Source organism: Rhinolophus sinicus, linkage group LG11 (assembly GCF_036562045.2).
Source record: "Rhinolophus sinicus isolate RSC01 linkage group LG11, ASM3656204v1, whole genome shotgun sequence".
NCBI lineage: Eukaryota > Metazoa > Chordata > Mammalia > Chiroptera > Rhinolophidae > Rhinolophus > Rhinolophus sinicus.
Genome location: NC_133760.1, coordinates 14,444,972 through 14,456,162, shown reverse-complemented (window position 1 = coordinate 14,456,162; position 11,191 = coordinate 14,444,972). Strand labels below are relative to the sequence as shown.

The 11,191-nt window shown below is 48.9% G+C and overlaps 1 protein-coding gene across 1 annotated transcript; it reads left to right on the top strand.

Moving 5' to 3' along the window:
• The first annotated feature begins 1,289 nt into the window (after positions 1–1,289).
• Positions 1,290–10,112, top strand: UPK1A (uroplakin 1A). Its single transcript, XM_019710605.2, has 9 exons — positions 1,290–1,806; positions 1,910–2,011; positions 2,311–2,399; positions 3,920–4,120; positions 6,648–6,722; positions 6,864–6,971; positions 7,960–8,139; positions 9,410–9,493; positions 9,574–10,112. Exons 3-9 carry the CDS (start codon positions 2,319–2,321, stop codon positions 9,616–9,618), a joined length of 774 nt encoding a protein of 257 aa, XP_019566164.1. The 5' UTR covers positions 1,290–1,806; positions 1,910–2,011; positions 2,311–2,318; the 3' UTR covers positions 9,619–10,112.
• Positions 10,113–11,191: the final 1,079 nt, after the last annotated feature.

Sequence of the window (11,191 nt, the reverse complement as noted above, 5' to 3'; positions counted from 1 at the left end):
GAACAAGACAACAATGCCCACTCTTACCACGCTATTACTATGTACTGGAGGTTCTAGACAAAGCAATTAGGCAAAAAAAAAAAAAAAATCTAAGTCAGAAAGGAAGTAAAATGGTCTCTGAAGATGATCTTATGCAGAGAAAATCCTAAATACCAAAAAAAGTGTTAGAACTAATAAATGAATTCAGTAAAGTTGCTGATAACAACTTCGACTGCATACAAAAACTCTACTGTTACTTCCCCCCCTTAACTAATGGTAGCTATAGTTATTTTTAATACTTTTGTCCTTTAACCTATATACTAGAGTTAAGGTAGGCATATGTCATCTTTAGGACATCTTGGCATTGTGATTTTTTTTAAAGGAAGTAATTAGCAGTTCAAAGTATGTTTGAAGACTGGCTTATATAATAGAAAGAATAGTGAAAATTCAAGTTTGACGTTAAAGTACACTGGCTTCATGCTTCAGAAAAAGATGGATCCCTTTTATGTCTGGTGACATTAAATGATGTCACCTTTTTGCTTTTACTGGACATTTTACATAACTTCCAACTACTAACAGTTACCAACTATTTGAAAATAAAAATATTTCATATTGTTAGCCTGGTTCTATCATTTGGCAAATTATTTTAGCTAAAGCTTATAAAATATACTTGATAGGTCATGTACATTATTATTTAAATTTTCTCATTAGTCCTTAATATAAATGTAAATCAACAAAAAAACTATTTTGAATGTAAAGTGGATTAACTAAAAACCTAATTATCCATTTTACTTGGAAAATATCTCGTGCGTCTTACTACCAAGCCAGTGTCTTGATATCAGAATTTCAAGTTCCATTTGTTTGCCCATTTCGCATACACCTGGCTCTCCTCATTGAAAAGTTCTGGGGAGGGACTGGGGGCCCCAAGCCACCACTTATGCCTGCGGAACCACTCTTCTGCCACTAGGGGATCCCATCGGAGGGAATGTGTGACTCTGTGGAGCGCTGCTGCTGAGGCTGGGCCACTTGCTGCACACCAGGACTAAAAGACCCTTGGCACACATTTCCGCACTCAGTTCCCACTGCCGCCCAGAAAAGTGGTCCGATGATACCCATTCTGCAAATGCAATTGTACACACCAAGTCCCGCAGCACAGAGGAAACAGAGCTAGGATTTGAACCTAGCTCTCTGATTCTGCAGCCTTGAAGACGGTTCCACCTTTGGCTCCTCACCATGATCCTGCTTTGTCTCTACGTGTGGTGGTGGTGGTGGTGGTGGTGGTGGTGGTGGTGGTGGTGGTGGTGGTGGTGGTGGTGGTGGGAGGGGGGCTTTTCTCCCACCAAGTCCATTCAGTGTGTCCCCTCCCTTTTTCTGGCACACTTCTTTTCCCCCTCATTGTACACTCATCTCGAACTCCCCTCCCACGCGCATCTCCTGCCATCCTCTCTCCTCGGTCCAGAGCCCATACAATCAGCCTTCTGAGCATCCCGCCCAACTGCCCCCTCATCTCCTTCCTACCTCCCTGCCTTGGTCCAGCACTATCCTTGCCTGCCAGGGTCCCTACCTGGGCCTCCTCCTGTGCTCCTAGTCTTGGAGAGGGGGGACCACCAGCAGAGGGGGCAGTTCTGGGATTCAGGATTTGTGTGCAGGTCTGACTTGGATCTCTCTCCTGCTCCCAGGAAGGTCCATGTCCTAAGGAGAGACATCAGGTGGTGCACTCACCCTCCCAACCCCCCCACCCTCCCACCTCGGTAACCTGGGAATCAGAAGCCACCTGCACGTCACCCTGCCCATGTGGCCAGACACTAGCACAATCTGGAATTTCAGGTCTATAAATCACTTAGGGTGGGGGGTGGGGGTAGGGGTGGGGTCACATAAAGCTGTTCTCTCACGCTGGTCTGCCTGCTTGACCTCTTGTCTCCTCCTCCAGATACCCTCCCCCCTTCCTGGGAGACTGGCCCAAGGAGGGGCCTGGGCATATATAGGGAGCCACTTTGGGAGGGGCTGGCCAGACAAGCTTCAGGCAGAGAAGGTGAGTAGGGGACTCGGAGTCTGGATGGGCAGGGGAAGCTGGGGAGGTTTGAGGCTCAAGGAAGGCCAGCACTGGGCTCTGACTAGTGACTGCCCTGCTTCAGCCACACTTTCCTCTTCTGTAAAATGGGCCACCACTGGGGTTGAAGGAAGCTGGGCCCATTCAGTACCACCCTGGGCCCAGGAGAAAGCCAGAAGCAGTCCCTGGCAGCGGGGGTGTGGAGTGGAGGCGGTGGTCCAGCTGGGCCCTCCCTCCCCTCCTGGCCTTTTCCTGGCCTCATTCCTGCTCATGTGTCCCAGGCAGGACTATGGCTTCTGCAGCAGCAGAGGCAGAGAAGGGGTCTCCGATTGTGGTGGGGCTGCTGGTCGTGGGCAACATCATTATTCTGGTGAGACATCCCCAGTGCTGGGAGCTGAGTGGGCGGGTGGGGAGAAGGGGGCAGTCCTGATCCTGGGGTGGGTGCCATGGGCCCAGCACTCCCCAGCAGGCCAGTGCTGCAAGCTCTCAAGTCAGAGCAGGCTGGGTTTGAGTCCCAGGTCTGCCTCTCCCCAGCTACGTGACCTTGAGCAAGTGACTTTACTTCCCTGTGCCTGTTTCCCCATCTATAGATTATGTCCTCATTATCGGGATGTTAGTGTGGATTAATCCATGTATGGCCCTCAGCTCGGAAAAAGTGCTTGACAAATGCTAGCTATCGTCGTTAACGTGATTATAGACATAAGGCGCCTGTTTGGCACACAGGAGGCCCATAATAATGAATAATAACAATGTCTTTTACTTAATATTTAATGTTGTGTAAAGAAAATATGTCATATCTGTAAATGGCTCTGGAGGTAGACAGCCTGGGTTCAAATCCCAGGTCTGCCACTTTCTATTGTGGAACCTGGGGCCTGTGATGTCCCTTCTCTGGGCCTCAATTTTCTCATGTGGAAGACGGAGATAAAATAGTAATGCGGAGAGGATAAAATGAGTTATTGGATTAATGTGCTTAGACCAATTGGCACACGTGGTTACTCTGTATTGGCCATAACAACAATGTACACGACAGCTGGTAACAATAATGATCATCACAGAGAAACCAGTTAGAGGCCTAATGCTTGGCACCTCATACATACGCTAGGAGTGTTCGTTTGATTGTTGTCAGAGGTATCCACCAAGAAGTTTCCTCTCTCTTGTTCCCCATCCCTTACCCCACAAGTAACCAGATGTTTTAGTTTCTCCAACATTTCAACAACTACAAGTAATAGGAGGATATATACTATTTTCTCCCCTTTCTTGCCCCAGATGTAGCTCGTTCCACATCCTGTTTCGTGCCTCTCATTTCTTCCTGCTCACGTAGTCTGTAGCCACTGCACAGGAGTCCTCAGAGCCTCCTCACCCTTTTCCACAACTGCATAGCACTGCGTTGTGTGGCATCCTGGTTCCTCTGCCCGCGGTGCTGCAGGGCATCACCTTGTGGGTCTGCGATTTTCCCGTCTGGGCAGGTGTATGTGTAGGATTGATTTCTGCAAGTGGTATTGCTGGACCAAAGGGTTGATGCCTTTGTAATTGTTCTGGCGATGGCCAGATTCGCCTCTTCAGGAAATAACAATAGTAAGGGAGGACGGGTTGACCGAGCAGCTCCTCTGTGCCAGCCACGTGCTCCAGGCTTTGCATGTGGCATCTTGTCTCCTTGAAGCAGCTGGCAGCCCTGAGGGGTCAGGGGTCTGCCTGGGCCTTCCCTTTCCTTCTGGTCTCTGTCCAGCCTCATCCCTGCTCATGGAAGGCAATGTCTTTGCTGCTCTTATGTGCCCACTTTACCGAGCAAGCAGTGGAGGCTCAGAATGGGGAAGAAGCTTGCTCACAGAGACTGCTGCAGCCAGGGCTGCTGCCCCTGAGCAGGCCTTTCTAACCAGCTGTCCTGTCCAGCTGTCAGGCCTGGCCCTGTTTGCTGAGACAGTATGGGTGACAGCTGACCAGTACCGTGTATACCCACTGATGGGCGTCTCAGGCAAGGATGACGTCTTTGCTGGCGCCTGGATCGCCATCTTCTGCGGCTTCTCCTTCTTCGTTGTGGCCAGCTTTGGTGTGGGAGCAGCGCTCTGCCGCCGGCGGTCCATGATCCTCACGGTGAGGCCCCAGGGGGAGGGGTGGGGACGGGTGGGTCATAACAGCAACCACCACCACAGCCAGTGTGTTAAGCATGGCACCACACTCGGGCCTCGTGGCAATCATTTCATTTCACCTTCCCATAACCCAATGACCTAGGCTCGGCCATCCCTATCATTTCAGAAAGAAAACTGGGCACAGGGAAGGAAGGGAAGGAAGCTCTCTGTACAGGAAGATGGCTCTTAAGTAGCAGGACTGGGATTTGAGCCTCAAATAGTTGGTCTTCAGAGTCTGTGCTCATGAAGTCTGTCAATAGCAATGGCAGTAATGATAACACAGCTACCATCTAATGAGCACTCACTACTTTTTAAATGCTTTACGTGGATTCGTTCATTTATTCCTCACAACCCACCATGAGATACCATCATCATCATCATCGCGAGCCAATTTGACAGAATTGAAACTGAGGCACAGAGAAACAAGTTCCTTATTGAGGGTCACAACGCAAGTGAGTGACAGAACCAGGATTTAAACCTGAGCAGTTCAGCGCTTAAGCCTGTGCTCTTAATCTCTGCCAACAACAATAATTGCAACAATACCCACACTTCCCAGGGCATTTCATGTACCTGGACACTAGACTAAGCAGTTTAGAAAATGAGCTCTCTCAGTCCTCCCTGAAGTTAGTGCTTTTCTACCCATTTACCGGATAAGGAAACTGAGGTTCAAAGAGGCCAAAGCCTAGGTGACAGGGAGAGCAGTGATTTCAATCCTGGCCCCACTGACACAGAGCTAATGCTGTGCTTCCTCTACACTTGAGGGCCCTTTAGCTTCCCAGGAGCACCTGCTTATTTAATCAGCAAATGTTTATTGAGCAAGAACCATGTGCCAAGCCCTATGGTAGGCACTAGGGCAGGGGTGTCCAAACTTTTTTCAACGTTTTTTTACCAAGGGCCATATGCAGTAAAATACACAAACAGCCGGGCCACTCACTCGAGGTGAATTACATATTGCCTCCCCTGGTTTATTTAAATAAACTAAATATATTTTTGGAATTTGCTGCGGGCCAATTAAAAATGGATTGTGGGCCACAGTTGGCCTGCGGGCCGCAGTTTGGACACCCCTGCACTAGGGCTATGTAGTGAGCAAAACATAAAGCGTTTGCCCTAGGGGAGGGTGCTTTGAGAGTGGGAGACAGTGACCAGGGAAGGGAGAGCTGCAGCGGGGAAGGCAGAGAGAAGGCCTGGCAGCCAGAGAAAGCACCTATGGGAGGTGAGGAGTGAGCCTGCGTGAGTATTCCAGGTGGAGGGAACAGCAAGAGCAAAGGCTCTGAAGCCAGAGGAGGCCGGTGTGGCTGGAGCCAAGTGGGGGCGGGGATGAGAGAGGCGGTGAGGTGAGGGTGGATGGAGTGGTGGGGAGAAGACTGGGGGAGGGGTGGGCATGAAGGATGAGGGGAGAAAGGGAAGTTGGGCCTATGAGGTGGCCCTTGCGGGCCTTGATAAGGACTTTGGCTTTACCATAAGGAAGATGGAAAACAGGAAAAACTGTTTTCCTTCTTTTAAAATTTCTTTTCTGCATTTAATTCTCTGGCATAACAATTTAACAAAAGCCCTAAAAGTTCACCCAACTAGCAAAAAAAAAAGTTTGTGTCTTTTCTCTCTCCCCTATTAGTTTGCCATTAACAAAGACACAGAATTGAAAACATATATATTGAAAACATATATAATTGAAAATATATATTTTATGGGACATTTCAAACATAGACTGGAGAGAATGGCGTGATGAAGTCTGCGTACCTATCACCTAATTTCAACATAATCAACCGCAGACTGGCTCACTTTGTCTTCTCTACTCCACTCTCTGCCTGCCCACATTTTTCTTTCCTGCGGTATTTTGAAGCACATTCCAGACACCAAGTCATTTACCTGTAAATACTTGAGTGCACATTTCTCTGAGTGATAAGGATATTGTTTTAAAGCAGTCGGGCATGTTGTACCACACTTCACCCTGTTGCTTTAAGGGTGAAGGTGAGAGGTGAGGACAGGAAAATAATTTTCATTAAACATCAGTCAAGAATCTTTCTTCTTTTTTTTTGCACAACCACGCCACTGGCCCACCTGCAAAATTCACCCTAGCTCCTTTGTATCTGTCTTCCAATACCCAGTGTGTGTTCAAATGTCCCTGGTTGTCTCGAGAATGTCTTTTTTTCTTTTCTAAAGTAGACATTAATTTTACTGCATCCAAGCCCATAGTTAACTTCAGCAAATACTTTACATATTTTTTCTTGATTTCGTTTTCCCCTAACATTTCATTATGAAAAACTTCAAACATGGAAAATGTGAAAGCCTGAGCAGCGAACAGCTGTATGCCCACCACGTAGATTCTACCGTTCACGCTGTCCTACACTTAAAAAAAAAAAGTGCATTTCTATCTATCAGTCCATTCCTGGGGGACGAGGTGGGGAGGAAGGGTAGCGGTGTGTGACTTCATAACTTCATAGGCTTTGCCCTGACAAGGCTGTGTGTCGCTCCTTCCCTCCGTCTCTCCCCAGTACCTGTCGCTCATGCTCATCGTCTACATCTTCGAGTGTGCCTCCTGTATCACGTCCTACACCCACCGAGACTATGTGAGCCGGGCAGAGGCCAGGGGAGGGGCATGACTTCCGGGGGGAGTGTGGTGAGGGTCTCTGCTGAGGGTGGAGGCTGACCCCTCTCCCCATCCAGCCCAGATAGACCCTATCCTTTCTGGGTCTCTATTCCCTCCGCAGATGGTGTCCAACCCATCCCTGATTACCAAGCAGATGCTGACATTCTACAGTGCGGACACGGACCAGGGCCGAGAACTGACCCGCCTCTGGGACCGCATCATGATGGAGGTGGGCAGGGGGGTGAGCAGGGCTGGAGGACCTGGGGGTCTGACCACAGAGGGAGGTAGGGCTCCCACTAGGCCCATTGCTGGATGATATCCACTCGTGGTTCTTATGAGGGAGGCTCTGGTCATTGTCATTTTCCAGATGAGGTATACAGCCCCCCAAAAAACAAAAAGGGAAAGTCACTTGCCCAGGGTCATATGGTTGGTAAGTGACAGAGCTGGGATCCACACCTGGCAGCCTAGATGCAGAGCCCCTGCTCTTACTCATTACACATATTGCATTAACAACAAACACTTAACGGGCACTAACTTCTGTTTAGCACTGTCCAAGGCACTTGTCAAGCTTATTTAGTCCTAACAACCACCCTGTGAGGGAGATCAGCTTTTTGGCGATGAGGAAACTGAGGCAAGAGGTTGAGTGGCTTGCACAAGTTCACACAGCTGGTAAGTCACAGAACCAGAAAGATTCAAACCTAGGATGCCAGGTTCTAGAAAGCACGTTCTTAATTAAACCCAACATGACACAGCAGCACAGCGGAGAATACTGGGGATCCAAGCAAAACTGAGGTCCCAGTTTGACTCTAGTCACACAGCTAGCCAGGATTGGAACCCATGCTTGAAAGGGCCTTCAGGGGCCATATTCATCCTTCAGGGGCCATATAATAAATATCTACAGGGCCTAGGAGAAGCCAGAAATCCACCTTTTGGTGTCATTTACCTCAGGTTTTGTGGACACCTAATTCAAAAGAATTTTAAAATAAATCAGTGTGGGTTTGATCCCAACCCTCCATCAGCCTCTTAGTCCTAGAACCAATATCTTCTAGTTTTTGCTGATACACACAGACACCGCCTTCCTCTTTGAGGCCCAGGACATGGGGACGTTGGGCCCTGTTGTGGTGCAGGACAACCTTGTCGTTCCTCGCTGTGTGACCTCAGGCGAGCAGCTGTCCACTCTGAGCCGCAGCCTCCCTGACCCCTGCCTTTCTCTCCAGCAAGAGTGCTGTGGCACATCTGGTCCTATGGACTGGGTGAACTTCACATCAGCCTTCCGGGCGGCCACCCCTGAGGTGGTGTTCCCCTGGCCCCCTCTGTGCTGTCGGAGGACTGGCAACTTCATCCCCCTCAATGAAGAAGGCTGCCGCCTGGGCCACGTGGACTACCTGTTCACCAAGGTGGGTCCCCTCCCCACTGCTGCACCTGTCTGTGGCCTCTCTGGCCCTCTCTGGTTCTTCTATCTCTTCCTCCCTTCCACTGTCTGTCACCTCCTCCTCCCCTCTCTGACTTTCTTTCCCTTCTCTGGTTCTCTCAACTCTCCCTCCTTCTGTCCCTCTCTTCCTCTGCAAGTCAGCAGGATACATACAGGGGCTGTCTTACTCAGACCTGGCATCTGCAACTTTTCTCAGGTTGTCTGGAAATACGAGCAACAATAATAATAGCTATAGCAAAGCACCAATAACAACCTACATCTATTGAGTTTTACTTTGTACCAGGCATCTTTCTAATTGCTTTAAGTTTTTATCTTATTTCTCACCACAGCCTGATGAGGTAAAGATGATAATAATCCCATTTTACAGATGAAGAAACTGAGAGGTCACTCAGTCAGTTATGCTCCATACAGGTGCTTTAACTACTGAAAGGAGAGTGCAGAGGCAGAGAGAGAAACCAGAGGAGGTTAGGCCAAGAGAAGTGGCCCCAGTGGTCCCTCTGGCCACGCTTGGCTGCCTGGGGCCCTTCGGCAGTGTATCTTAGATCAGGTGTCATGGAGAAGGGAGCCTGTGTGCACACCATCACCCTCTCAGCATCGGACAGACCTGTTTCCAGCTCAGACTATGTGCAGAGTGCTTCCAGGCATCATCTCATGGACTCCCCACAACTGCTTTCAGAGGGCAGTTCTGTTAAGGTCACCACTTCACAGATGGGGAAACTGAGGCTCAGAAGGTCAGATTCATACTTAGGCCCCACAGCCAGCTAATGGCAGAGCTGGCCCCCAAATTGGTCCTGCCTGACTCCAGGGCACACACTCGGAACCTTTGTTCTTGGCTGCTCCCAAGTTGGGGCAGGGGTCCATGAAGGTGACTGGCGTGGGGCTGTGGCCCTACTTGGCCTCTTCTCTAAATGAGGAGACGTCGGCACTGGACTGCTCCAAAAGGCAGATTTCAAAGCCTTGGAACTTGTGGGCAGCATGGACAGCCAGCTCTAAACACAATTGCCCTCAGGCTGTCATAGTGACCACCAGGAAACCACCTCTTCTGCAAGGCCTGGGTTCAAGGCCGTATCCCTTCTCCCTGAAACCACCCTGGGAGGTAGACTCTGTCATGATCCCCAATGCACAGGTGAGAAAACCAAGGCTCAAGGAAGGAAGTGATTTCACACAGTGATTCTTGCTTTCAGGAGCCAGCCTCTCTGGGCATTTTCTCAAACCCTCACTTTCTCCCTGCCCAGGGCTGTTTTGAACACATTGGCCATGCCATCGACAGCTACACATGGGGCATCTCGTGGTTCGGGTTTGCCATCCTGATGTGGACGGTGAGAGGCCGGGAGCCAATGGGCTGGGTGGGATGTGGGTGTGGGGCTATCCCCCCTCACCTGACTGCCTCCTCATCCAGCTCCCGGTGATGCTGATAGCCATGTATTTCTATACCACATTGTGAGGAACGAGAAGGGAAGGCCAGGTGCACGCCTCGGCCTCCTGCTCCTGCTCCTGCTCCTGCTGCCTCTGGCTCAGGCCTGGATGACCGCCTGACCCCGCCCCTTCCCACCTCCCTCCTCCTTCCCTCCTTCTACTGCCAAGATCTCTTACAGGTTTCTGAGCCCTACTGGGAGTTGGGGGTGCCCTGAACCCCTGGACATGTACGCATGGGCCCTTAGCCCTTAACCTCATTTCATTTGTTGATTCCTGGTCCATGTATCAGTATCCTCAGATCTCACCACCCCATTCACAGACGCCTCTCTTGTGCTCCCTGAGCTCCTCCTTCATGGTGGATGTCGCCATTATGACTGAGTAGCTTGTGCTTGTCTATTTATGTTCTTGGTAGACTGGGATTGCCGTGAGGGGTGGACAAGCTCTGTCATGGTCACTTTATTGTCCCCAGCATCTCCCAGCCCTGGGCTGAGCATATCTAATAATAAATCAATACATACTGGTTGAGTGACTTAATTTGTTTTCTTCTGGGGCAAAAGTGAATGAACAAGAACTCTTCCAATGGAAGTGACAAAAACCCAACTGGTACTGACTGAAACATAAAGTGGAATTTATTGGCCCATGTAGGGCTGAATCTAGGGGTTCAGTCTAGGTTTCCAGGAAACCTGCTTCATTCTAAGGCAGGATTTCTCTGCGACACCAGACATACATCTTTATAGCTAAGCAACACAGAGGCGAGAAAGGGCCTCTGTCCCAATAGCTTTAGCCAAGGTCAGGGATTAAATCTCGCTGTCTTGGTTTAGGTTCTAGGCCCACCCTTTTGTTAGGCAGGAGAGGACACCTGGGTTAATGATCCTGCTAAGGATGCATCCAGGGGTGGTGTTGAAAAGGAGGTTATTTATCAAAGGAAAATCAGAGTGCAGGACTGCTGGGCCAGTACAGGTGACAGACATCCCTGTTAGGGACCAAAGCTTCCAGTAAGTTCTCTAAGGGTACATGACTGACAACAAACTGTTTAAGAATTTCATCTTTGCTCTTTTGTTCTCTCTGAAGTAAGCCCATCCTTTGGCCATTTTAAGCAATTAGGCCCTGCCAGGAGGGCCTGGCTTCCTTCCCATCAAATGAAGTTTCTCAGGGCCCTCATTTACTCACTGGTCTGCTGAAGGTCTGCAAATGCTGAATTCAGATGTCAGCTTTTAAAAACATACTTTAAAAAATCTCTAATGGTCAAAGAAGTCATTATCTGTGAAGGTGAAAAATTGAAAACAACCTAATATCCATCAGCAGGGGATGAGTTGCATAACTCATGTTATATCTTTGGACTAGAATTCTCTGTGGCTGTTAAAAAGATAGATCTATGTGAGCTGATATAAAAAGATGTCATAATGGTATAAATAATTGTAAAGCATATATGAGGCTGTTCATTACAGTAACCTAAATGAGTATCAGTAGGGGACTGGTTAAATTAGGAATGCTATGTCTATACTCTAAAACACCACACAGTAGTAAAAAATAATGTTTTAAACTGGAAAAATCTCCAAGAAATGCAAAGTAGAAAAACTTGCAAACCACATACACTACTT

What these genes read in the sequence shown, in the direction of transcription:
- UPK1A (XM_019710605.2), top strand. Translation starts at nt 2,319, where the DNA reads ATGGCTTCTGCAGCAGCAGAGGCAGAGAAGGGGTCTCCGATTGTGGTG. An exon ending in GGCGGTCCATGATCCTCACG is followed by an intron (nt 4,121 to 6,647) that starts GTGAGGCCCCAG and finishes GTCTCTCCCCAG; the next exon opens with TACCTGTCGCTCATGCTCAT. An exon ending in TGGACTACCTGTTCACCAAG is followed by an intron (nt 8,140 to 9,409) that starts GTGGGTCCCCTC and finishes CTCCCTGCCCAG; the next exon opens with GGCTGTTTTGAACACATTGG.